We start from the raw sequence: 27,650 nt of genomic DNA, 5'->3' as shown, positions 1-27,650 counted from the left end.
CTCTAGTACATAATACAGAGCCCATACAACAGTGCCTACTGATTACAACCAGCTAACCATTACAATGCAGCAAGCAGCATTTAAGTACTTGGAATAAATCTGGGAAGTACATTATAAGTTGGATAAATGTATAAACAACAGACAGGGAAAAAAAACCCACAATTCCATAACCCCAAGGGGCAAAACAGTTTCAAGCACAGGCCACAGCAGACACACATTTGTCAAGCCTGCCACCAGCACTACTCTTGAATACCGTGCTTAAGCAGGATATTTCCATATGTAACCATTCATGTACAAGACAATAAGAGATCAACTCTGATATGTTATACAGATGGATACAAAGCACAGGCACATATATTTGTAAATGTGTTTCATATCGCTCACATAAACACTGTCACAACGAACAGTGTCAACTTTACACATTAATGTCGTCTATGACCCACATTAAGGACCCCTATGACAACAAAGTCTGAACTTTATGTTGCTACCCAAACTAAAATAGATGGTCCTTATAGTATTTTATGCTGAATTCAAATGTTTTTAGAATATTTCCATCACATATGGTTTTTAAAAGGATAGGGCAATAAGGTTTTACATTAATTATATATTATTCATAAATTAGATTGTTATTGCACTTAAAATGTGTACACATGTACTTGTAAAATGTAGAATATATGATTTTTGCTTATATTTGGATTCTGGAACGTTCCTCTTCAGTGTCCAGCAGTAGTCTGACAGAGGGGATCTACTTTCCTGTATTATATATAATGACATCAGTATACTGGAACAAAAGCACTATGGATGATAGAGAAACTCTGAAAACATATTTGGATTCAGCATAACAAATATATTTTTTGCAGGAAGAAAAAAATCATCATTGTCCAGTGTAATCAGTGTATTTCACATCTGTGAAGGCCAAAGGAAAATAATGAAACTTCATGCCTTAAAATGTGTTTATTGCATGCTTTTAAATGGTCAGTAACATTTTCTAAATGCATGGCATTTGCATTTTCACATTTCCATGTACTGTATTTGAAACGGGTAATTCCACACAAAATACTGTTCTACAAAGCCATAACAACCTGCAAAGTCCAATTGTCTTGATAAAAAAGTCCTATATTCAGTCCTTAGAGTAAAAGTGTTGCTTTTTTGTATATAATTCCTTAAAGCAAATGTAATGCTCTCATAAAAACTCTTCCCATGTCTGCAATGTCCTAAAAGAATTAAATCATCAATTGCAGTTGATGATTCTGAGGCTTATAGGAAATAAGCATGAAATACATCAGTAGAAACTGATTCTATAAGATTAAAGATAGCATCAAGTGCCTGAGTGCCGCAGTGAGGTAGAGACATCTTGTTTTCAGGATTCCTGAGAGAAACACACAGGAAATGGCTGAAGGTGGGGTGACCATTTGTACATTTACAGGAACAAGCACTTTCTAAATTTGTCTGTACAGGACCAGAGAGGCTCTCAGTTCACACTCTGCAACAGGTATCATCACCATTCATGCCTGAGATGACTGAATTACCATTGCGCAGGAAATGTGTCTTCCTGCAAAAACAAGACCTGAGACCACATTCCAACACTGACTCCTTAGTTCTGCAAATTTCATTGTTAAATGGGGAATTTAAAAAACAATGCAATATATAAATTGATTTAACTGTATAAAGGAGGAGACAATGTCATATTAGTGAAATAAAGGCATCATAAAGACTCAGCTTTAACAGTACCACCACAAATCACAGGCACCTCCTTTAGCCTTAGGGCAACAGAAGAGTAGGCATTTGCTGATGGCTGAGGAAGAAGACCAACCAATATTGACCTGGAAACAGAAAACTGTTTTGACCAACTAATAAGCAACCCTCATTGATTAAAATTGCATTCATGTAACAAAACAAAAAGGTCACCTATAATAAAAAAGACAGTAACTAAGAAACAGTTATGTTACATATACTTTTCCATCAAATTATATTCAAGCTGTTTCAAAACTGATGTCCAGAGCAGTGATTTCATCACAGTGCTTTAAGCTTTTTTGGTTGATGAGAAAATGTCACCTTAAAGAATTCTACCTGTATGTTCTTAACTTGCCTGAATTGTAACACTTGCCTTGAATAACAAGGTTTAACCAATCATATGAGTGAAAATGTATTTTAAAAAAACAAACTGCCTAGATCATCAAGCACCACAAGACTGAAAAGTAAAACATGCCAACTAGTCTATTGTTCAGAATTATTCACATTTTTCCATCCACAGGGTGGCTGGTTAAAACACATTGACATATTTGGATGGGCAGGCATCCTACCACTTGAATACCACAATCTTTGGATTCCAGCCCTCCCCCTCCAGTTGTTGATATGGTAGAGCAGGTTTTTGGGCCTTTACAGATCTCCAGCAGGTCTACAGGTACAGAGGGTGAGTCCTCTGCAGTGAGGGGTCTTCCTGCTGCAGACCATCCCCACCCTGGTTCCAGCCCTTCAGGCCCTCAGGCAGGCTAGTGTCTTCTTCAAGACTCCCAGTTCCTTCCACAGACTCCTCATATGTAGACTTCTCTTCAAAGGGCCTTGGGCCTAAAAGTTCCATCATGTCTGCTTTTTCCAGAACCTCCTTCTCCAAAAGACGCTTCCCCACCTATGAGTTGAATGAGGTGAATTTAGGTAGAATGCACCCGCAACTGATTGCACAATGGGCAGGGGGCAGTGATAGCTCAGTGGTTAAGGTACTTGACATCTAATTGGAAGGTTGCTGGTTCAAGCCCCATTACTGCCAAGTTGCCACTGTTGGGCCTCTGAGCAAGGCACTTAACCCTCAATTGCTCAAGTTGTACTCTGTCATAATTGTAAGTCCCTTTGCATAAAAGCATCAGATAAATGGATGAATTTTATATACATCTTTCATTACATACAATGATATGGACACAACTGCTCTAGATCAGAATGGCCCATGTAGGCATATATTTAAAACACACCTTGCATTTACGATTTTGTTCGCCAATATCTTTTCTGCCATGGTGTCCTTACCTGGTTGACCAGCTCTCGCTTCTCTGTGATGAGCTGGTGGGTGCGCTCCATGGCCTGGCTGATGAGAGAGCGCACTTCCTGATCTACAAGCTGAGCAGTGGCCTCGCTGTAGGGCTTCTCCACAACCAGCACACCCCTGCTGTGCAGCATCAAATGCCATCTGGCCCACAGAGTCACTCATTCCAAACGTGAACTACTACAATAAACAAAAAAACTCAAGGTTTTACATTGTTGTGCAAAAGAAACCAAGAAAATGCAAATGGAATGGGGAGGCAGGGTAAACAATAGGGCTACCTGAGCGTAAGCAGACTGCGTGACTTTTCTCAGGTCATTCCTGGGCGCCCCGTGGTGACCTGCCCAAAAAACACCTGCTCTGCCACACGCCCACCCAGCATCATACACATCCTGTCAAACAGCTGCTCCTGCGTGAACAAGTGTTGCTCTCTGGGCATGTACTGGCATAGCCCAGGCCTTTACTGCGTGGAATGATGACACCTGCAACAGCAAAGAGTAAGAACACAACATTCACACCAAATGAATCGCGAACCAGGTCTTTCCAGGTCTTTCCTGTCATGGAATAAATACCTTCATTCCTTTCAAGTCTTATCCAACAATATTTCTTGTGCAATGGTATTCAAACATGATCTGAATTAAACCTTCAGAAATTTAACCTCCCCCTTTGTTCTTAATGACAAATTAAGACAGAGTGTTTGATACGACAGTGTCTGTGTTTACCTTCAGGAGTGGGTCTGCATGCTCCAGAAACCAGCCGACCACAGCGTGGCCGGCCTCATGGTATGCCATGGTGGTTTTCTCTGTACGCTGCAGCACCTGGGTTTTCTTCTCAAGCCCACCGTTCACCCTCTCGACAGCCTGCTCAAAATGTGTGGAGCACACTGCCTGACTGAGGTGACGTGCTGCTATGAGTGCTGCTTCATTGCACACGCTGGCAATATCAGCTCCTGTAGAGAGGTGTTTATGCTGGTAAACAAAGCCGAGGTGGTCACACTCGCCAAAGTTCAATGGTTCAGTCAAGTGGAAATGTATTGACCCATTTTAAAAAGCTAATTAGAGCCCATTGTAGTCAAGACACAATGCTCCAAGATTTCTGACTGTAGTAATAGAGGCTCAAAATTTTTCTTCTCAAAGTTTGAGCAGCAAATTAATTTCAATATACAAAAGTAATGTGATGGTGAATCAGCTTTCATGCACCAAGGAGATGAAGAGAAGCTCTCTGTATTACTTTCAGCGAGCAAAAACACATTTTCCGTCATGTGTCAACCACTCGATGACATAAGAAGTTGTGCTAATGATGGTCATTTAAATGTACACATAAATACTTAGCTGACCTTATAACCTCCCAAACACTGATAAAATGAAAGTCAAAGTGATACAAATATATAGGTGGTCTACTTAAAATTCAAATGTAAAACAAAAATGAAATTGCATGGCTGGGAAAAAAACCTAGGCATTGTTTTCTTACCAGTGAAGCCAGGTGTGAGAGTAGCCAGTTTTCTGGCTAAGGTATCTTCAACCAAGCTTGAATCCAACTTCAGTGGCCGCAAGTGCACTTTAAAGATGGATGCCCTGCCTTTTATATCAGGATATCCTGTATTCAAAAAAGAACAAGAAAGGAAAGAAAAAAAAAAAAAAGTGATTTTATACCACCCAGATGATTTGGACATGCAATTCCACCAAATCTCGCAAGAGCTGCTCCGTTTACATAACCTCTCCAAGAATAGCAGCTGCACTTTCAGCATCTCCAAAGCCCTTCCTCTAATTCCTCACACTATTTTCCACATCACATATAGGAACGCTGCATTGTGCCAGCTATACTAAACGGGAGGCAAAGAGCTCTGCAATAACAGATTAATCACTTACAACACCACAACAGCATTCCCATATAACACTGACAGCGGTTGACATAACACAGCTGCGCTGCACTGTGCTACAGCATGCTCTTTAATTCAACTGTCTGTATAAAGAGGTGTGACATTTATTCTGTGGGGTTAAAAGTTGATTTTGCCTTTAGAGTCAAACATGTCTGCAATAGAACTAGAAAAGTCCAAACTATGAAAAAAGTCATACCAATATGGATTTGCCTGTCAAACCTTCCAGGTCTCAGAAGTGCCGGATCTAAAACATCCACACGGTTGGTGGCGGCCAGCACCACCACATTAGTGCTACTGTTGAAGCCTTGCAGTGGAGAACAAACACACTTAGGTAACAGACATCCAACTGAAAAGGTTTAACAATAAGTGACTAGGATCTCACACACACACACACACACACACACACACACACAAAGACATGCAAGGTCTGACACATCTACACTCTCTGGAATTCTCTCACCACCACAAGGGTAGGGACTGTGCATGAAGGTACTTCTCAGAAGTTTAAACTTACCATCCAGTTCCACCAGAAGCTGGTTGAGCGTGTTCTCCTGCTCACTCTGCCCACCAAAGTGCCCTGTGCCTCTCTTTCTGCCCACTGCATCAATTTCATCAATAAAGAGAATGCAGGGGGCATGCTTCCTGGCCATGGTAAACATGTCCCTCACCTGCAACATTTACCAGTCAGGTTAAAATTGGGATGTCAGTGAAGACAAATGAATGACCATATATCTTAGGTGTTTCTATGCCAAAACAGTGATAAGCTTGTGCCAGTTATAAGAAAAATGGTGGCAGTCATGGAAACTGGCATACTAGAAAATTATATAGGACAGCTAAACCAAGTTATCCCTGGTGCTCCGATGTCATCACTCCACGATGTCAGATTTCTCACCCGGGCTGCTCCCACACCGACAAACATCTCGAGAAAACTCTGAGCCATTGACGGTAATGAATGGAACTCCAGCCTCTCCAGCAGTAGCTTTGGCGAGCAGGGTCTTCTTTCCTGGTTCCAGGTGGGCCTGTAAACACTGCACCCTATAATAACATTATTACAAACAATCAAGGGAAAAGGAGCAAATCTTAGAACAAACCTTGGTGAATTTGATCCAGGTAAGCCTGATACATCCTTATATGTCTTTGGTTCCAAGCATTAGCAGTTTCTTTTATCTTACAATTTTGCTTTTTTCGTTAACTGAAGAGAATAGCCAACATAACACAATACCACATTACCTTTGGAATTTTGGCACCCAAGTTCCTGATACTGTTTGGGGTTCTTCAGGAAGTTAACAAACTCCAAGACCTCACACCTTGGCTTCCTCACACCCAGCAACATCCTTGAACTTGACGTTGGTATTGCCCTTTGAGGAGCTTGGCTGTGGACTCACACATGCTAAATAGATTTCTCCTATCCGCCGGCCTTCCTGCCACTGGACCCTGCCTTAGGCCGGAGAGGAACAAGCACACCAACAAAGTAGCTGGAAGTATGGCCAGTAGGAATGACCTGGTGAAAAAGGGGGAAAGTGTAAAACTCTTATTTATTTTAAAATAGTAAGGCAGCAAGCAAGAAAGTCTATCATGTGACTGTAACTAAAGAAAATCTAGCTAGAATAAGAGTTCGCTGGCCTCAGTGGGCCTACGTACAAATTAATAAAATTAAAAGCAAGTTGTGCAGACTCCTTAAAATCTATGATTTGGTTAATAGAATGGCAAATGTAAACATCTCAAGAAACTCTGTAGTCAAAATATCAAAACTGATTGAAAGTGAGCTCTACAGACACTTCAGCCTGGTTTCAACAGGCCAAATCATATGCAGTGCATGGAAATGTTAACTCTTGTGTACTCACCCATCAATCTGAGTTCTGTACATCACTGGTAGCTTGTTGGGCGCTTTCAAACCAAGCTCTCGCTCTGCCTGCTCCAAGTTTCTCTCAAATGTGTCCACAGTACCAATGCTGAACCACACATAATCCTGCAAAGAAAGGCACAGTACAGGCTTATGACAACATAATGCATATGGACAATAATGGAACCTAACTTTTCTGGTTTTGAAACTGCTCCGAAAAATCAGATAAGTGTTTTCACTAGAAATGGAAACAAAGAAGGAGGTAGTGAAGTTACATACAGTTTGTATACATTTTCCACACCCTCTCTCATCAAACCACTCACCACTTCTGACGTGCTTACCCCCTGGGCAAGGTAGCACTCTCACATACTGTTTGTTAACAACCTCAAGGCGTTCAACCTGCAGGCAAAAGAGCATTCATATTACAATATTATAATAAACCTCCACAAAAGATGTGGTCAAAATACTCTGATTACAGCATTTCTCAAACAGCTATAAACATGTTCTTCTGATTAACATGTTGATCTTCACTAGTTACAGTGTGAAAATTGTGTGGGTACTACAGCACTAAGCAATGGAAGCAAACCTCTCTCACTAGATTTGAAATTTAATAGCCTAGTTACTTAACATTCAGACCTTCTTTATAGTTTTTGCCAGTTGGATTATAATGTAATTAAGATCAGGGGTAGCAGTGGTGTTGGAGATTTAAGGAGGTAAAGTGTTATAGTGCTGTAAAAAATGGTATGTCACAAAGCATGGCCCACTCTTCGTTGTAAACCATGAATTGTTAACCTTAAAAGTACCATATAGTTCATTTAAAGTTAGAACAATTTTAGTATAATACATTTCAAAGCAAACTTTCAAACCTCAGCTAACTACTCTGCGTAAATAAAGAAAGCGTCGCTGTCAAATGGACAGTTGTGTGTAACCTGACTGACGATGTGGGTATGATCGGAGACAGATCCGACTGCTTATTCTTTGTATCCCGGATGTTTAATTAGATTTCTTTAAACTCGAATTTTAGCTGAATTTGGTCTATTGAATTTCATCAACTTGAATATATATGTCATTAGAATTATTTGAATGAACAAATTCTGAATTTGTAAATATTGAAAAATTCAGCTGAAAATGAATTACTGAAAAATTCCTGAGTTGAATTCAGAGGCAAACAATTTCTATAAAAATAACTTCTATTAAAATCAAATTACTGCTAGGAATGCAAAGGCTTTTACATTTCAAAATCTGGCCAGACAGATTTGCTTCCATACAAGTGTACAGATCTAAATATTTTGAAGTTCAGGTGTAAACAGCAAATTCTCTTACCAGTCCTTTAGCGAGGTAGTAATTAACAAAGTCCCTCCAAGAAATCTCTTTTCCTGTCTCCCTCAAGTGTAAATAACAGAAAGCTGTGAACATTCCAGCTCCTGCAATGATGACGTTCTTGAAGTCTTTCACATCCCATAAGAAGTCTCCCTAACACACAATTAAAAAGGGGAGTGGGTGTAAATTATATACAGCTCTTAGCTGTATCATTCAAAAACAGTTCAACCTGCAGGCATGCGGGAAGATGTTTTAAGTCGGGGGAGGGGAGGGTTGGGAGGGGGTATGGCATTTCCAGCAGGGTGCAAGTGAGAAACCCTAGATGCAGGCTATAAAAATAGAATAAAACAGACACTAGCCAAATACCTAGAACTGTAAATGTAATCTCAGTAAAAGAAGAGAAAACAACAATATCTCAGCAATGCAACTGTGCAAAAAAAAAAGTTTGCTAATTTGCAAAAAGCAACTATGAAGGTATACGGACGTCAACGTGTTTATTTTATTTTGTTCAAACAGAAATGTGTTTAATGTGAAAAGAAGTCACTGAGTGCGTTTCATGTGATAAGAAGTCACCGAGTGTTTCATGTGATAAGAAGTCTCAGAGTGCGTTTCATGTGATAAGAAGTCACCGAGTGCGTTTCATGTGATAAGAAGTTTCAGAGTGCGTTTCATATGATAAGAAGTCTCAGAGTGCGTTTCATGTGATAAGAAGTCACCGAGTGCGTTTCATGTGATAAGAAGTTTCAGAGTGCGTTTCATGTGATAAGAAGTCACTGAGTGTTTCATGTGATAAGAAGTCACCGAGTGCGTTTCATGTGATAAGAAGTTTCAGAGTGCGTTTCATGTGATAAGAAGTCACTGAGTGTTTCATGTGATAAGAAGTCACTGAGTGTTTCATGTGATAAGAAATCACTGAGTGTGTTTCATGTGATAAGAAATCACTGAGTGTGTTTCATGTGATAAGAAGTCACTGAGTGTGTTTCATGTGATAAGAAGTCACTGAGTGTGTTTCATGTCAGACGTATTCTGACTGATTCGTGAAATTTCACTGCAGAACTCCATAAAAATGTTTAGCCTAAGCAGTGGAATATTTGGAAGCAACACATTTGTAGGTGTTTGTACTTTTTGCGAGCAAAAGTAGAAATAAAAATGATAGATTATTACTTTTAATAAGCAAATTAAATTTTTGGTTTTACAATACATCTTTTTTTTCAATGCTTCTCTGCATTTTTGTTAACTTTATTTACTGCTTCTAACATGTCGCGACCCCTAGGCTGGCCGCCATAAGCTATATACAATCAGTGCATGAAGCCCTGCAATGTTGTTGTTTCTATCATTGGAACATTGTTTACACTCGTACCAGCACAATACCAATTATTCCTCCACTACCGTGTCTGTTACCGCTCTGTTTAGAACGGCCTGCCATCCAAATACATGGTCAGCAGTGGTCCTGTGATCAAAAACTGAAGTGATCTCCCTCAACTATCAAAGAAAATACTTTTTCCACCCTTCAGACCATTCCGTGATTAGAGTGACTAAATACATTTATTTATAATTTAGTTTCATGCTGATTTTTTATAATAAAAATCGACTTATTGTCTTAAGTGAGCTATTGTGATTCTATTAAAAATACATTTAAAAGTTACTTTCAGTATGCGGGACCACCACCTGCCATCTTCCTTTTTACCAGCCTCATCTCCAGCTCTTCCTCTCCTGCTTGCTCCACCTTCATTTCCTTGGGGCTGCGGTTCTCTGGATCTCACTGTTGAAGAAGGGCACCGGTATGCATCAGACAGCAAACGTTATAGCCGCATGAAAAACTGATGGCTGCAGAAAACCTACCCCTGGGTTCAGCAGCGGATCCTTTTACCTCAGCAGCGCCCTCACGCTTAGGAAAGAACTTTTCAAATCCTGAAAGAGTGCAAATACATTTTGTAGACATGGGTTTTACAGTAAAATTGCCTACAATAAAATTCATGTCGCGAGGTTGACTGAACAAAGGTACTGAATCCCCACCACTCCTGAATTGTGTATCAGGAGGGGTGAGGATCATTATACTAACATGAGAATTACCTTTTGGAGGTTTCCCTGAAAAGACACTTAAATGTGGTAGCAATTTTCCATTTGATTCCAATTTTAATTTCACTTGATGCAAAGAGAAACCCTGCAAAGACAAGTTTAACAAAGTGTAAACCAAAATCTGATACCTAATTTATGTGAGCTCTTTTCATCGATAAGGTGATAACGCCATGCTGATAAAATCAACAAAACATAAACATCTTAGAAGCGATGTAATAAACATTACACGGCAATGAGCATAACAGCGACACACACTTGATTGAACTGTGAAATAATGTTCCTCGGCAAACTCGGAGTGTTAGCTGCAGATGTTACTCAAAATCGGAGGCAAATGCATTGTAGTGGACCGTGGGTAAAAGAAAACCGAAAACTGCTTACCCTGGCAGTAGCACCGCTGCCGTATTTCAGCGCTGCGGCTATGATACTGGTACCCACACAGTACCGTGTTTTCCAGTTTTGCGTCCGTAACTTAAAACATCCCAGAGACGAATAAAACAGGCGCAAAATCCGAAGCATTCTGCAGCTGCAAAAGTTTCCTCGCAACCACTAGGAAACAGGCTGGGAGCCGTAGCCTATTTATGGATTTAGTAAACAACTTGGCCTATGCCGTCTCGACGTAAACAAGCGTACTGCATTGCTACATACTCAATCGATTACTTACCAGACATGACTATTTATTGTATAAAACTATTAAAAAACAACAACTACAAATTGGATATACATGGTAATATTATGTGCTCTCCATTACATAGGTTATCTTTTCCAGCAGAAAGCAAAACAACGACAATGTGACGTTTAAGGAACACCAGCTATGATTGGCTTACGAGCTTCGACGTTATCACAAAATAAAGCGAACACGCACGTCGAGGTTTCTTAACACTTCACAATTGCGTTTTCTCATCTTCAGCCCACCAACACGAAGTATCGCCTACATGAGTCATGAGCATGTTTACTTGTACCTGGGTGCATTTTAAGCCAAGGTTTCAATTTAAATTTGACGTTTACATATGTCCTCAAAGGTAGTGTAATTTATTTGAATGCTTTAAAAATAAATACTCAAAGTTGATGACTCCTACAACTTTTGAAACAAATTATTACAGTTCAAACATTTTGAAGTTAGCAGTATTTATTTTGAGAGGATTTTTTTCAGCTTTATTTGTAGATGTAACAGTGTATCTATTAGGACAAACAGCCAATAATTATAATTTACTTACATCTGCTGGTCCTCATCGATATAATCAACATTACACTTTACAGATGTAATGTAACTTCACAACACTTGACACTGCATGGTCTCTTGTATAGTTATTACAGCCATGACAATAAAAACATGCTGAAACATAACACAGCATAATTATATATTATTTTAGAACAAATAATTAGAGTGCATAAACAATGTCCATTCTGAGGGGTCCTAGCCTCAAAATAAAAGCGTAATATGGAAAATGTCAAGACGTACAGACATAATTTTTGTCTATAGGCCCCATTACTACTTTTGAACATCTTCCTTTATCATCTGATATAGGATACCCTTATCTGATAATGATAACCTTAGTGCTTTATTTTCAGATTAACTTGCATAATATTTAGTCTCCAAATGACTTTGCCAAATATGGCAACATATCTTTAAATAAAACCCAGCATTATTTTTCAGTCATCTGAGATTATGTTAAATAATTTTGGTCTGACAATGAGAGAATATGAAAGGGTAAGCCTTTGAAGAAAAACTCTTTAGCTTTGATCTCATATTTGCATCATTTAACAGGATTCAAATGTCCCCACAGACACACAGTAGCCCAATAACTACAATGCAGGGGTAAAAAATGGTGTGTCTGTGAAATACACTATAAACTGCCTTTAACTATGAAGCAGACTTATAAGTAAGGCTATGCTGTGTGGCAGTTTTATGGCCAATTAGCTTTTAACCTTTGAACTTTTTCAAAAGTTTATAACATTCAGTCTTAGAAATGCAGTAGTTGTTGTATATGTCGCATATGTGCAATTGAGGCCTAGAGAACTGTATGTTAAACTACTGAAAGTCAACATCCACAACAAAACCTCATTCAGTGCCTTTTACCCCTTAAGATGACAACTGTACTGTAGTGTAGGAAAATGAAGATGCAAACATGGCACAAAACTGACGAGAATAAGACAAAATACACAGGAAAGTAGGGTATACAGAAAAGCCAGTCATGCCCTAGTCATGTGGTGAAAGCCGGCTCACAATGTCAGCTTTAGCCCTGGGTCTAGTGCTGTCACAGTGACGAGCTGAACTGCTAATAGCCTGCTGTTCTACAACTCCACCTCCTCCTGCTTACGCTCAGTCATCCTTGCACACCGCGGACAAGTTGTAGAGTTGTCATAGTAGCAGTCCCTGAGCAAAACAATGTCAACAAACATATGTTAGGCTGTATTACAAATGACATTCACTGTTTATTTTTATGGGACCTAGATGATGCCAATAGACATCAACAAACCAATGTGAGATTAATTTCAAGTAATATGCATATTAATGATATGAAATGAGACATTAGGATTGAATGGATTACCATTTTGTATATTTAGTGCTCAATAAAATGAAAACGTCACATCCATTCCATATGGTAAATACGTATTTAAATACACTGGAGGCAACTGTGGAAAAGTTCAATCGTAAAACTGCACAGAAATCAAACTCAGTATTGCAGTTGCTGCTCATTCAAAGGCAGGCTTTCAGTTGAAGATGCAAAAGTTTTATAATCCTCTGACCTGTGGAAAACGGCAGAGCAGTCCTGACATACAGAGGTGTGGCTGTCAAACGGGAAGAGAATGTCCCCCTCCTTACAGAGCTCACACACAAAGCCTTTGGCCTGGCATCTCTGGTTGAGAGAATGAAAAACAGCTTAGGAAAATAATAAGGTGATGATAAAACCTTAGAGGGCGTTTTGCTTGATGGGCATTTAGGCATTTAAATTGACGTAGGCCATGTGCAGTTTTGCAAGGTAAACAGTTTATTGTACAACCTTGTAAAGTAATCCATTACTAAGTAATTAATTACACAAAAGTTCAGAATAGCTTGATATTGCATATAATAGTATAGGTTTTAGAAAAATTATTAAAGTTGAATTCTCCAAATCAAATGTGTTTCAATTATTCTCAGTAATTGAAAAACAAAGAAACAAACTATTCTACAGGACAGGGTATGATTAATGCAAATTTTAATAATTGTAAACCAGTTCCATTGTTTCTCCTCTAGTTTAGTTTATCCGGCTTGCTGCTTACCTCACAGTCCAGTTTAATGTGCTTGGCAAAGGTGGTGTGAATCTCAGTGAGAGAGCAGCTGAGGCGACCACTGGAGATGTCAATCAGGTCCTGGAGACTGTACATGTCATCGTTCTCCACAAAGTGCTGCCGATCCTGTAGCTGTGCCAGACACATGTAAACAGAATACTGAATCACACTGCCCAGTCAAGCTGTGCAGAGCATGGAGGCAATACGTTGTGTTGAAACGTTAGGCACGTGAATAAAAAGTCCATTCTCTACTTCCACAAAAAAGTGCTTTTTCTCCTTTTTTCAGTTTAGGTCAATTCTTTTGGTTCCTTCTGTTAGCACACAATGAGCAAATAATGTAATGTAAAACAGACAATGAGCAAAGGGAGTGGGACTCATCAGGGAGCAAGCATTCACCATCTTGTTTGTTGTTCTCTTTAAAGATAAACACCAATTCTCGATGTCAGGATATCAATACAAAATAGTGTTTAAGCAAACTCTTATTTGCTACTCAAATGTCTGAGGTAATACCCCTCAGTCAAACAAACATCTGAATGACTCCACTGGAAACAACAAAAATACTTATGTTACAATGTTGATTTTTTTACACAACCACAAATGTCGTGGATTCCATCTGCATGTAACCCATGTGTTTTGTCATAGTGCATTTTTTCATGGCACCAAAGGATGGTGCTACTGCTGCATGATCACACAGCACAGATCGCTCCCACTCAGTAACGCTGTCTGTTTTAACAGTCTCATTGTAACATATTCCTTTTCTCTTTATACATGTTCTGATATGTAACCAATTTAGCATCACTACAGTGAGACAGACATCTTTTTTTTTGCCAAAGCCCCTGACAGCCCGCACCTGTAACAGCAGTCTGGCTTCCATGGCTTCCTTACAGGTGATGAAATAGGGCTTCATCAGCAAAATGTCTTGACGCAGCTTCTACAAATGGGAAGAGAAAATGCATCACAGAAATGTCCGAAGCAATCAGTCTGGATTTGTTCATAAGTCTGGATTGGTTCACACACTAGACTCAGTACCGAGATCAGGAGTCAATATTTCCATAGATCACGAAGACATAAAGGAGCCTCGTGACTCCTATGTACTTTATTCACTTGGCAGAGCAGTGCCAAAACCTTACCCTGATTTCCACCAGTTCCTCCACAAAGTTAAAGAGCAGTGGGTTTATCTCCTTTAGCTTGAGCACAGGCCGGGAGATCATCAGAGCCAGGTATCGCATGGACGAGCGACACACCTGGACATAGCAAAGCATGTCAGTCTCACACCAGAGGACTCAAAACATACAGAAACTTCAATGGGGTTTGACCTACAGTTCAGTTCAGCATTTCCCAAAAAAATATTAACACAGTTCTGCACATATGAAAAATTAGTTCAGTTCTTAAATAGCTTGCAGATATTCCATATCAAAATTGACAATCATTAGTCAGACCAGGAACAAATGTGGCCACAAAGTCCATCTAGAGGGGGAAATGTTTTAAATCATGAGGCTTTTCAGTATGCACTACACCTTCTTGGGCTCAAACTCCCAATTGTGGATGACACGAGCAGGAATTATGGCAGTGTCATTCCAGTGGCAGCTGCTGCAGTAGTACTGCCCAGTGTAGTCACACTGCCTCGCCTCACTAGGGACGCCCCCTACAGGACAAAGGGCATCATCATGCCATACAGAACATCAACACTTAGATCTTTGACAAGACAGCAGTTTCAAGGAACATGGCTAAAAGAAGCTCTGTAGTAAAGGTACCTAAATAAATAAATGTAAAAAATAAGTATACTGAATCTGTTAGAAAAAAGGTTCATCTCAATATAAAAGGTGGTTACCAACTAGCTTACTAAGTCCTGCATAAAGCCATCATGGACACATGACTAAACACCCCGTTTACATCCCCACCCTTTGAGCCATCTATATGGCAAACACTCACTGAGTGAGACCGGCGATCTGCACTCGGTACATCTATAGTCCTGTTTGTCCAGACCGACCTCAGGGCAGATGCTCAGCTCATACTCCGACTGGTGACTCACCTTGGACCTCACACAAGGCTTAGTGATGAGGTTCATGCACTTACTATGGCAACGGTAGTAGCACCCTGAGTGGAACAAGTATAAAAAGTTAAATTATTTGAGGTGAAATGCAGATCAAGTTTTATGAAATAAATATTACCCAAAGCTTTAAGCCTTAATGCCAGGCAACAAAATCTTCCAATCTAATTTTCTGACTACATCTAAGAAAGTCCTAACCAAGGGGTAAAATACAGTCAGAGTCACAAAATGGAGGATGGAACACAAATGGACAACTGCTGCCCTGAGACCACTGCTTGGGGAGAAAAAGGAACAAGAATGTTCCAGTGCTCTGCATGCAGTATAAAGTAATTCCTTTACAACTCTTCTATAGTTCCCCTGTGAACATTTATGGCAAAGGGTTCTAGCAGCAAGTAAATGCACCTTTGAAACCACAGAAATAAACACTGTTGGGGGGAGAAAAACCCTTCCTGATCCATTGTCTTCCCTGTTCCTTCCCTGCTCTCCATGAGGCAATGCGATAACGACTTAAGTTACATGCAACCTATTGTTGAAAATAATTATAAATCCCATAGAAAGCATTCTTAGAATTTGCTGAATTCCTTTCTCATTATTCACAGTATTTAATACAACTTGTCATCAGAATAAAAAGAAACAGATCGTAACTGAACTTACTAAAAACTGAAGGACTAAAATAAACAAAAATACCAAACACCCTACATGTTACAGCTAAGCTGGTGATATGGTGTGTTCCTATCTACATCTGGCCTCCACCTTCAGTTCAGAGGCATGCAGGGTGATGGAGTGAACCAACCTGTGCAGGTGTACCAGGTCTGAATAAGACCCCAGATGATGGTGCTGCACTTGTCACAGGTCTGTTTAACACTCTTGCTCTTCTCCTTGGAGAAGCGATGCTCCAGAAGGATGCGCAGGTTGGGCTCATCCTCTTCTGGGTCCTGTAGGACAACAGACATCAGAACCTCAGAGTTATGGCACAAAGGTTTTTCTAACAGCCAGCATCTCAGACAGCCTAGAGCAATTAGTGATTGCTAGTATGTTATTCATATTTGAGACATTAAATATGCTTCAGCACAGGAAGAAAAAAAAATAGTCAAAAGTTTAAATTTATGTTTGTCCATGCACTTGTTTCTAATAAAATCTTCAAAAAAATGTTAAAATAGATTAGGGCCAAAGCCAAGAGCAAAGAAAAACAACAGCATTGTTTTCAGCTTCACATGCTAATCTTCTTCTGTTAAGCTGCTAAAAAGGAAAGGTGAAAAGCAAAACAATCAAAAATGTTCTACACACAGGATTGTCATCATCACCTTAAACCAAGGGCAAGTGACGTCAACACCATAAATACATGCTTCAAAAGACAAGCAAAATGATTCACACATTTGCAAAGACTTACTAACAGATGAACACCCTATCCTGCTCAGTCTGGTCTTACCTTCAGCTCCTGTAGTTTGAGTCGCAGGTGGATTAGTTTGACCACAGTGTCCTTCTGTCTCTCAGAGTGCTCTGGTAGCTCTAGGATCAGTCTCTTACACTCCTCTATCGCCTGCTTCAGCTGCTCTATGTCTGATGCCACAAAAGAACCCTGCAAGCACATGCATACACACCCACACCCACTTGTAAATTACTGTTTTTTTTTATATGCAACATGACACTAAAGCGTTCAAATGCAGACATGTTGTATATCTAACAAGAAGAGCCCAATCGTGGGCAAAATCAGAAAACATAACACCCGATTTTACATTTATAAGAGAGAACTGTAAAACATCACACCTATAAAAATGGACAATTACTCTCACTTTTATCCAAAACACATACAAAAAAGAAAACAAAAGAAAACACACTATATCCTTTTAGTAATCTTGCACTTAGCAAAAGTATTAACTGTGCAAGAGGTGTTATAAGCTCAAACATGAGTGGTTTTTAAAAAGCAGAACTAGAATGGCACCCTTTGGAAAGTACTGTCTGAGACCACGATGAGTCAGTCAGCACGAATGTGTTCTAGTACTTACCACGGGTCGAGAGAAATGGTCCTCAGCCAGCCCCAGGTCCATGGCTCGGTCAGAGCTCTGGCTTTTTGGCTCACCAGAGAATAGCTCCGGCCTTACCTCTGAGGAGACAGCACAGTGATTTAGCGTTGTGGTTCGCCCCCCACACTGGCTAATTCTCTCCTAATTTTTTTTTTTGCTCGGGTAATCCATGCCAGCTGCATAAGCACCCTCCTTTCAAATGCAATGAGCTACATGCAGTGACTTCCACTGAAAACTAAAACAAGGTATAACGTTCAGCAACATGACTTTACATAATGATTAACCTCGACAAGAATGAAATAGTTTGTTTTGTGGGTGTTTTTCAAGGGGTTATTTAGCTCTGCTGAGGCTAAAAGCTGAAAGGAATGATAGGGAGATCTCTTAAGAGTTAAGTGCATGATAAACATAATTAAGCCATAAAAGCAAACAAACCAGGAAGTGACAGAACATCTATATCTGCAGGAAAATATTAATTGTGCAATAAGCTTCAAAAGTCCAACGGAGAGCAGAATATCCTGAAATGGGGTCCAGAAAGCATTCAGGCATTTTAGATTGGAGCCTAGTGAAGGTCTAATTTGCAAATTCCTCCACTCAGATAAACAACATAAGTGGCTGAATCTTTTTCTTATAATTGATTAACCTTATAATTAGGCAAACAAGCACTGAGTGTTGACCTAACTGAAAACCAAACTCAATTTGGTGATTTAACCCACACTAACCCTTTAACTATAAAAAGCAACAAATTTTTGGTCCAAACAGATGACTGAATGACCTAAGCCTAAATGCAAGCATGAACAGGTGCAGAAGAACTGCAAAAATTAACTGAACACTGGGAGAAATGACACTATTTTATAAAGTAAAGTACTTAAAGATTTGGGACAGTTATTTTGTCAAAGCCAGCCTTTGCAACAATCCAAAACACAGCATAAAAAAAACCCATAAAAGTGGAGAATCAATAGGTGTAAGGTGATTTCATACCTGCATAGATGTCACAGCACAACATGCTTTAAAATTTCCAGAATCTTTCTGCACCTGAGATGTAACCAACTAGCAATTCCAGTTAATTTAGCAAAGTGTGGTTTGCACTCAGTCTGTATGGCTGTATAAAGGCATCCAACTAACCGCAATGAAAAGTATTGCAAAAGGAAGTACTACTGTTCCTGTTTCAGTCATGTTGTTCCAATTTCATTTCACTCTCCTCTACTCTTCGCTCACATGAAGCAAACTTTTATACATTTTAATTTTTTATGTTAGAATCTTTGTCAGTTTCAGTCACAGTAGTTGATGCACTAATATTGCACACGGGTGCCTGTTAAAACTTTTGGGGAAAAAAGTGTGTACTCATTTTATAAATAATAACAGGCACTTTTTTACATCATACTATTTTAAGGAATTTGCTATAAAGAAATATAGGAAATAATAGGAAATACATTTCCTATTTACTTTAAACAATGTGCTCTTTATTTGCTTTAAAAGGACAAAACACATTTAATCTTGTCTCTTGAAGAAGCTTCAATGTAGTTAGCTAGCGTTCCTTTTTTCAGTAGCCTGCATTATAGCTAACTACTTTTTTTTTTTATGAGAGCAGCGTAGCTGGAACTTTACTACTTTGAACTACAAGCAACTTAGAGCTTGAAAAGCTATTGTTTCAAAGTAGCTTTCCCAACACTAGTGTAAATGACCATCACCATCTCAGCTGCATAGACTGTCCTGTACCACTGTGTAGTCCACTACCAGACACCCCTTCCCTTCCCACAAGTCCCAGGGGCACTCACCAAGCTTTGGTGTATCTTTTCTGTCTGTGGTCCCATCATTTTCTCCCCTGTCAAATGGGTTGACATGACCCTGACGAAAGCGGGCAAGCCTCTCATCGTATTCCATATCGCCCGTCACACCTTTAGGGGACACCAAATCAATAATAAATACAGCCTAGTCTTTGAGACATGGGCACACTTTAGTCGTTTCGTGTTGGCTTTATAACCAGCACATCGGGTTTGAAGAGAAACAATGACTCTTGAGACATGGAAATGAACAAGGTCCACTTTAAATTGGGGGTCTTTACATTGCATGAAACATACAGCAATCACAACCCATCTTATAGTCTCCCCATTTAATGCCCATCAAAAGAATCACCCTTTTTGGTTCTCTTTAACGTTGCTGTTGCTTTACTAATGCTATGCCGTCTTTCTGACTATCGTCTTGCTTCAAGGCGTAGAACATAACCTACATGACATACTTCAGACCACAAGCTTTTTCTTTTCTCTCTTTGGTGTTGAAATATAAAGCCAAAACAACATCTTGTTGGAGACGACGAAGATTGTCAAGATACAATTAGTCACAAACGTATTAATAAAAACGCATATTTTAAAAATATAGTATATATTATAGTTGGGTGGTAAAGCAACGTACGAAATTGCTTTTGTAAACCAAGTTAAAAGTCTGTCACCATAATGGTTTTCCTCACCCAGTTTCTGTCCATATGACAACAGGATACGTGTTTAACTAGCACTAAAAGCAAAGCATCTCACTTGTCAGCTTGCCAGCTACGTAGCTAATATTATCGAAAGAAACAACAGTAAAGAAGACTAAAATACACGTACCTCCATGCGAAACAAGGTAATTTTAGTCTAACATCAAACACAGGCATAGAAACAAACTGACAGCACCCCGAGACCATAGCTAACGCTAGCTATAACTATAGCATTAAATAACATTAAAGCTCGCTAGTCTGCTAATGTCAACAAACCGTGCAAAGGCATATGGCTAGCTAGATATTGTTAGGTGCAAAAAGAAAATCTCCCCATAACAGGCAGGTGTTCAGTGAGGTGTTTATCTGTTTGCACTAGCTACCATTACCTTGCATATCTAACCCAACTGGCTAGCTAGCTACGGTTAGCCTCCTCCAACATCTTTTACCATAGGCAGCCAGCTACATTTCTATATCTAGCCAATTGTTTAAGCTGTTGCTCGTCTAAACTACTACTTACCTCATATTGACTTAACACCAACAATAATTTAAGGACATCGTTCGGGCAGCACTGAGCATTATTTAGTGTTCGATTTCCATGTTTACACTAGGACGACCAGGCGTGTCAGTCGATGTTTTCTTTTAGGACTGACTTTTCCTGTCGCTTAGCTATCTGGAGGCAAGCCATGTATTCCTTTTGGGTTTGTATACAGCGGTCTCTAGTGTGCAGAGAAGGAACTTGGAGTAAAACGAAAATTCTAATAAATTCAGCGTATATTCATTGATGAAAAATATATTTAGCTTTTTTTCTTTAAATGTCTTGCTATTTATACTGGTTAATAAAGTCCCACTAACTAAACAGGTTATAACATTAAACAGACTGCCATCACCTTAATTACAACAACACACTGTAAGGGGGCCAACATAGTCTTTACAAACTACTGTGTGTTCATTACAAACTACTATGTGTCTATGGCAATACACTCTGATATACTCTGATGCACTTGTTTCTATATTCTAAACGGCTCTACAGTTATGCAGATCTGAATTGTTTAACAGCCATTGTTCTTTATTACAGGAAATGAGTCCAGTAGTGTGACTCAGAGGCTGGTTGCCTAATTAACCTTTTAGTATCCTGAGTGCTGCAATCAGTTTATGAGATACACTGAATCCTAAATGATGCATGGCAGGCACTAAGGTAGAAAAACAGCACTCAGGATATCAATATAAACTGGTGAGTTCTGCGTGGCGGAGAACAAGCCAGCTGTGGGGTTTTAAATGTGATTGTACTGCTAGGGCATGGCACATTACATTCAGGGATGTGATCGGTGCTACAAGTAGAAGTAATTTGCAAAGGCCACAATTTACTGTGTGAGAAAAAGTATTTGTAAACTCTTTTTTTTTGTACAAGAACTGGAACAGGATATAAAGAATTAAGATATGTGCATTAAACCAAGTTAGTTAAGGGAACTGCATCTCATAAGGTTTCAGAAGGGTTAGTGTGCTTATCAAAGCCTGCTCTGTTTGGGTATCTACTTTGTAGGCTGTGCAAAATGCAGTGACATCAGCATGTGATCTTTCTAACTGGTCCACTTTGTCAGTGCTGAAGGAGAGCATGGAAGGGCTCTCTTGAGAAAGCACTCAATCTTCTTGCTGTGTTTTTCATTTACCCTGGGCCTGAAGTGTGCTTCCACCTCAAGGGACAACAGTTAAATTTAAACACCATCTGGGTCATCTCTACATGGCACATTCATGCAGTGGAGTCCTCAATCACTGAAATTCTGCATTATCTTTATTAATATCAGTAAGACAGACCCTCTGTTGTGGCTCTATAACAATTCAGAGCAGGTAATTTAGAGCAAAAATATTGCATTATGTTCCATGGACTTTCTATGTGCATCAAATTTCAGATTGGTTTGGAGTCATAGTGAAACGATTCTATGGCGACACTTGTTAGAAGAATTTCACAACTAATTGCACTAAAATACACTTGAAACATTTGTTTATTTAAGATTAGTCAGTGGACAGCAACAAATACAGTATTATAAAGAAGGTGTCATGGAACAGTAAAGGGAACTACTGTTTCAACTGGCACGAATGGCTAACATGAAGGTTAAACTACAAGAGAGAGAAGTGAGAGTTTAGATTAAGATACTTTAGCCAGGAGCACACTCAGAAATGTGTTCTGGTGTAGAGCAGTTGATGTATATGGGGATGGAGTTTGCTACTTCTGGAGTGTTTACTTTTGGACCTGGGCCTCTGACTCCTCATCATCATCCTCGTACATCTCTCCCTCCTCCTCAGCCGTGGCGTCCTGGTACTGCTGGTACTCGGACACCAGATCGTTCATGTTGCTCTCGGCCTCGGTGAACTCCATCTCGTCCATGCCCTCGCCCGTGTACCAGTGGAGGAAAGCCTTGCGGCGGAACATGGCGGTGAACTGCTCAGAGATACGTTTGAACAGCTCCTGGATAGCTGTACTGTTGCCGATGAAGGTGGAGGACATCTTGAGGCCCCTGGGAGGGATGTCGCAGACGGCCACCTTAACATTGTTGGGGATCCACTCCACAAAGTAGCTGCTGTTCTTGCTCTGGATGGCCAACATCTGCTCATCCACCTCCTTCATGGACATGCGGCCACGGAACACCGTCGCCACGGTGAGGTAGCGACCGTGACGCGGGTCGCAGGCGGCCATCATATTCTTGGCATCAAACATCTGCTGTGTGAGCTCGGGCACAGTCAGTGCTCGGTACTGCTGGCTGCCACGTGCCGTCAGAGGAGCAAAGCCAGGCATGAAGAAGTGCAGGCGGGGGAAAGGCACCATGTTGACAGCCAGCTTGCGCAGGTCAGCGTTAAGCTGGCCCGGGAAGCGCAGAGAGGTCGTGACTCCGCTCATGGTGGCCGACACCAGGTGATTGAGGTCACCGTAGGTTGGCGTGGCCAGCTTGAGGGTGCGGAAGCAGATATCGTAGAGGGCTTCATTGTCTATGCAGTAGGTCTCGTCCGTGTTCTCCACCAGCTGGTGGATGGACAAAGTGGCATTGTAGGGCTCCACCACTGTGTCAGACACTTTGGGGGAAGGCACCACGCTGAAGGTGTTCATGATGCGGTCGGGATACTCCTCCCTCACTTTGCTGATGAGCAGCGTGCCCATGCCTGAGCCTGTGCCTCCACCCAGTGAGTGGGTGAGCTGGAAGCCCTGGAGGCAGTCACAGTTCTCACACTCCTTTCTCACCACATCCAGCACTGAGTCCACCAGCTCTGCTCCCTCTGTGTAATGCCCTTTGGCCCAGTTGTTTCCCGCTCCACTCTGACCTAAAAGCAAACAAGCCCACTTACTATCTGTAAAAAAATGTTCCTTTTGGCATATATGTTCCACAAGTAATATAGTCATTATCAAAATACAAAGAATTATTTATGGACATTTTAAAGTCCAGTTCTGGGGCTCCACTGCCTTGCACAGTTCAATTTTTCTATGTAATAGCACACTTGGTTCAGCCTATTGGTTCATTGTTAAACTCTTCATGAGTTCAACCAGGTATGCTATGGCAAGGCAAAGAGGTTCCAGGACAAGAATGGAAGATGCATGATTTTTCTGTAATAGAATACATTAAGCAGTGTATGTCCACATGTAACCACTAGAGGGCATAATATTTAGGTATTTTAGTTGAGTAAATGTTTACACCCTTTACTGACCAAAAATGAAGTTATCAGGTCTAAAAAGATGGCCAAAGGCTCCAGATCGAACACTATCCATGGTGCCAGGCTCCAGATCCACTAGAATGGCTCTAGGAACATATTTAGAGGCTGGGAAGAGATCAAATAAATGGCAATTAATTGGCAGATGGTCTTCAAATTAGTAAACAGTAAAGCATTGTCTGTTCAAAGATACAGTGACACTGACAGATGTGATATTCTACAGTTCTATCTAGTGGTCCCTCTTCTTTATTTTTGTAAAATTCTTTCACATTTTTTCTTGGTTGTTAATGAGAAGGAAAAAAAATAACCTTTATGTAGTAATAAAGTGTAGCTTTCCCTGCATAACAACACTAGAGTCTTTCTGATATCTGTCTAAAGGGAGAGCTCATTCTGACTCACAGGAAGCCTCATTGTAGTAGACGCTGATCCTCTCCAGCTGGAGGTCTGAGTCACCCACGTAGTTTCCAGTGGGGTCGATGCCATGTTCATCACTGATCACCTCCCAGAACTGTAGTGCATGAAATTACAAATTCAGCTTGCCACAAAACCGCGTTTCACTTTTCATTAATGCCACAAAGTCTGAGGGTGCTGTAATTAATCAATTATTCTTGAGGTTTGTCAAGCAACAGATTGTATTACAAGATGGACAGATTTTATGTCTTCTCCTCTGAGTGTGGTCTGACCATGCACCACTGGCAGCTTGGCATAAGTTTTGTACAAGTATCACAAATGCAGATATAAGTAAAGTTACTGTGCATCTACAACGACTCAACAAAAGTAAATTGAGTAAATTGTGATTTGATTATGACTTGGAAGTTCATAGAACAAAGACAAAATATATTTCCTCACTGGCTCATTATAAGTGTGTGGGATCATGCTATGTGTTTCAAGAGTTAAGAGTTAAGCAGTAAATAATCTATTCTCCATACAGTGTCTTTGATGTGGGGTCTGACCTGGATAGTGCAATGTGCTATCTGAAGTTTAATGATTTAACTAAAATCTAACTTCCATTATAATGTAACAGTGTCTTTATGGTAAAAGCTATGAACCACAGCTGGAAAGCAATACAATGGTCTTGACCAATAGGCCCATTACACTGTGGAAATCCCCTCATGGAAGGCTGTGCAGTTGATATTTAGCACATTTGCATGAGATGTTTTCACTCAAAATATGAGAAAGAAAAAAAAAAGATTTACACAAATTTGATCAAAAAATGAGCTGCCTGCCAAGTGTGTCAGTGACAATGAGGACAAGCTAGTTTATTGTTGTCCCCCATTCATGTCTGTGTGTGCGTGTGTGTGTGTGTGTGTGTGTGTGTGTGTGTGTGTGAGAGAGAGAGAGAGAGAGAGAGAGTACAAGAAAGCAAGAAATCCAATCCGAGAAATAAATTGTCATTTGTCAAGTTGCAAAGGAAAATTAAAAAAGAAACTTTATTCAAAGGAGGAAAACCCTGCAATGTCTGTTTTTTGCTGGCCTATGACCTTTCTATGGCTCCACCCCCTCTTTCTCCCCCCATCCAGACAATTCCCTTTATTCTAAAGAATTGTTTTGTCCAACCAAGATGCCGCCTGCCATCTAAATAGGTAATTAGGGATCTCCAAATCATAGGCCTTCTTAAATGTGACGTATTAATTTGTTTGACATTTAGAGAGAGAATGAGAGAGAGAGAGAGAGAGAGAATAAAATTGCTATAGTTAAATACTTGAACATCGTTCCAAAATAAAGCAATAGGAACATTTCATATTTTCAATCATCTATACAATAAAACCTCAATATCCTTTAAAAAAAAGAAAAAGAAAAAGAAATGAATAAATTAAAAAGTGATAGAACTGTCTTGTGCTAATGGACCCTTCAACAATAACCAAATCCCAATCAGAACACATTTGTCTGTTTGGGAAACACCTGCATCTCTCACAGAGGCAGATTAACGATGCGCCAGATGTTACCTAGTGGTGAGCCCTCTCCAGCTATCCTACTCTGATGCAGACAGCATGAGCTCACTGCATGATGTCAGCGACTCTGCTCCCCAAGCCTCCCTACCCCCGCCCTCCACCCAACCAACCCCCAAAGTCTCTCAGACAGAAGGTGCTGACATATGCCATATACAGGATATGATCGCCCCATCTCTGTTCTGAATTAGAAGACGGAGTTCTGTGGTGTTGTAATGGAAAGGCCATGCAGATTTATGGTGCAAAGTCTTGATTATCTACTGCACTGTTACTCCCTGTGCTCAGAACAAGATTTTGGAATATAGTTTTCATTTATTAATGTGGACAATAAAACAGCATATTATCTGAATACGTTTCTCTTTGAACCGGGACAACACGAAACATTTAAAAACTGTAGGGCTTACATCACATGGTATCTGCGAATGGAAGAGTAGACTTCACAGTTTAAGATTTCATCTTATAAAATACACAAAATGTCAGATGAAATAAGAATTCAGGCAGGAAAGGTAATGTAAAATATTGGTTAAGTCTGTATAATGTGTTCCTTTGTACAAAATGAATCATTAAGCAGGCAATGAAAGCGCATATGACAAGAAGAGTATCTGCTGCAGTACTACAGAACCGTGACAAAGCAGCTGGCCTGATACAGGCCTATCAAGCTTGATTATTCACTTCGGATCTGGAACAAGCTTGTACACATAATGATTATGGAGAACTGTGAAATTAAGATGAAATTAAATTGGCTATTGGCAGTGTAATAAAAGCAAATCCATAATAAAAAAGACTGCATTAAAAAAAACATCTCGATGCTACTGCAACAACTGTAACTGAAAAACAGGCTACGCGTAAAAACCGCCTAGTTTCACATGAGTATGCGATTTATTAGACTACTCAAACGTTCCGAACATGACACAGATTTTCCTGGTCATTACGTGATGTGATTCGCTTAAAATTCCCACTTGGCTGCTGAATCGGCCCGCTGATGCTTGCTGTGAGGAGAGATGTGGAATTAGGCATCTTTAACGGCAGCTGCTTGCGCAGCAATGAAATGAGACTGTGTCTTTGTTCGGGGCTCCGCAGTCTTGCAGACAGAACGGAACAACTCTGCTGCTTGAGAACACGCCTAGCCACACGACATATACGACTTCTGACATTATAGGTGCTACAATCTTTTCCACTTTTTTCACCTTTCAGCATATCTCTTATTTTATATACACTTTCCTTTCTTGGTAGTAATTAATTTCTAATGGCGCTTATGCCAGCTGTTGCGCTTTGACAAACTGCTGATTTATGCAGCCTAGTGGGGATGAAAATGCTGATCTAAACATTCATTATGGGCGAAAGCTAACGGGCGTTGTCACATCTTTCATGTTTTGTTCTGCCACTTTAATGGACTGATCATTTTATATGTGTTGCACAAAATCAATTCTACCGCACACTGATAAAAACCCGCATATTGTGTTTGCAATACCTAAATTGATGTTTTGTTTTGTTTTGTTTTGTTTTGTTTTTTTCCCAGCAATTCCTATGAGTCTTCCTAATAGCATACTGTGACATCCAAAATATACATAGGGTTCTCGAACTTATGCACAGATTCATTTAGTATGAATACGCAGGAAGTCGATATAATACATATATCATTTTCAGAGCAACATTACCTTGGCTCCAATTTGATTGCCACATTGGCCGGCTTGAATATGAACAATCTCTCGCATCCTGTCTCTTTGGAGGGCGTGCAGGTCCTGCGAGCTTCCGTGAAGGGCGTGTGTCTCCTCAAAATCGCCGGCAGAAGGCTCAGCCAGAGATGACTGTGCTTTTTATACCCCTAACGCCGCTTCGCTGCACAGAGAAAGGCAAACTCATTTTCCGCCGGTCCGTGACGTCAGGTTCCGGACAGTCGCGCGATTCCGGCCAATAAGAAGCACCCGAGGAAAAGGCCGAACAAGATAGGCAACATCAGCACCATTGATGAATCTAAATCTCTTTTAAAGAGATTTACCGATGTAGATGAATAATCGTTCATCAGTATTAAGTATTTA

General features: G+C 40.1%; 2 protein-coding genes and 1 pseudogene across 3 annotated transcripts; all 3 read right to left on the bottom strand.

Annotated features, from left to right (window-relative positions):
- Positions 1 to 939: 939 nt before the first annotated feature.
- LOC113570874 lies at positions 940 to 11,066 on the bottom strand (annotated as a pseudogene).
- Positions 11,067 to 11,260: 194 nt separating this feature from the next.
- On the bottom strand, positions 11,261 to 20,636 carry def8 (differentially expressed in FDCP 8 homolog). 2 transcript variants are annotated; one of them, XM_026999566.2, is made up of 12 exons: positions 20,484 to 20,636; positions 19,272 to 19,391; positions 17,479 to 17,576; positions 16,902 to 17,051; positions 16,266 to 16,407; positions 15,355 to 15,519; positions 14,940 to 15,067; positions 14,553 to 14,666; positions 14,273 to 14,353; positions 13,414 to 13,554; positions 12,901 to 13,010; positions 11,261 to 12,526 (listed from the first exon to the last, which is right to left on the bottom strand). In XM_026999566.2, the coding sequence occupies exons 2-12, from the start codon at positions 19,375 to 19,377 to the stop codon at positions 12,445 to 12,447; spliced, it is 1,317 nt and encodes a 438-aa protein (XP_026855367.2). In that variant the 5' UTR covers positions 19,378 to 19,391; positions 20,484 to 20,636; the 3' UTR covers positions 11,261 to 12,444. The 2 variants fall into 2 exon arrangements, with proteins under 2 accessions (XP_026855367.2, XP_035381630.1); XM_035525737.1 differs by lacking the exons at positions 19,272 to 19,391; positions 20,484 to 20,636 and adding an exon at positions 18,475 to 18,621.
- Positions 20,637 to 21,948: 1,312 nt separating this feature from the next.
- Positions 21,949 to 27,458, bottom strand: LOC113570868 (tubulin beta-3 chain). Its single transcript, XM_026999550.2, has 4 exons — positions 27,270 to 27,458; positions 24,062 to 24,170; positions 23,660 to 23,770; positions 21,949 to 23,278 (listed from the first exon to the last, which is right to left on the bottom strand). The coding sequence occupies exons 1-4, from the start codon at positions 27,324 to 27,326 to the stop codon at positions 22,203 to 22,205; spliced, it is 1,353 nt and encodes a 450-aa protein (XP_026855351.1). The 5' UTR covers positions 27,327 to 27,458; the 3' UTR covers positions 21,949 to 22,202.
- Positions 27,459 to 27,650: the final 192 nt, after the last annotated feature.

The sequence above is a fragment of the Electrophorus electricus genome, chromosome 4 (genome assembly GCF_013358815.1).
Source record: "Electrophorus electricus isolate fEleEle1 chromosome 4, fEleEle1.pri, whole genome shotgun sequence".
NCBI classification, from domain to species: Eukaryota; Metazoa; Chordata; class Actinopteri; order Gymnotiformes; family Gymnotidae; genus Electrophorus; species Electrophorus electricus.
This window is presented reverse-complemented; position numbering and strand designations above follow the sequence as displayed.

Bases quoted from the DNA above. Each gene is read 5' to 3' on its own strand.
- LOC113570868 (XM_026999550.2), bottom strand. From the start codon at position 27,326: ATGCGAGAGATTGTTCATATTCAAGCCGGCCAATGTGGCAATCAAATT. The intron at 24,171-27,269 runs GTAATGTTGCTC...CATGCACTACAG, and splicing joins GCAATCAAATTGGAGCCAAG to TTCTGGGAGGTGATCAGTGA. The intron at 23,771-24,061 runs GTGAGTCAGAAT...ATCTCTTCCCAG, and splicing joins CTACTACAATGAGGCTTCCT to CCTCTAAATATGTTCCTAGA.
- def8 (XM_026999566.2), bottom strand. From the start codon at position 19,377: ATGGAATACGATGAGAGGCTTGCCCGCTTTCGTCAGGGTCATGTCAAC. The intron at 15,520-16,265 runs GTTGGTTCACTC...TGTTCCACTCAG, and splicing joins GACCTGGTACACCTGCACAG to GGTGCTACTACCGTTGCCAT. The intron at 14,667-14,939 runs GTGTAGTGCATA...TGCTATGTCCAG, and splicing joins GGGAGTTTGAGCCCAAGAAG to GTGTGTCGCTCGTCCATGCG.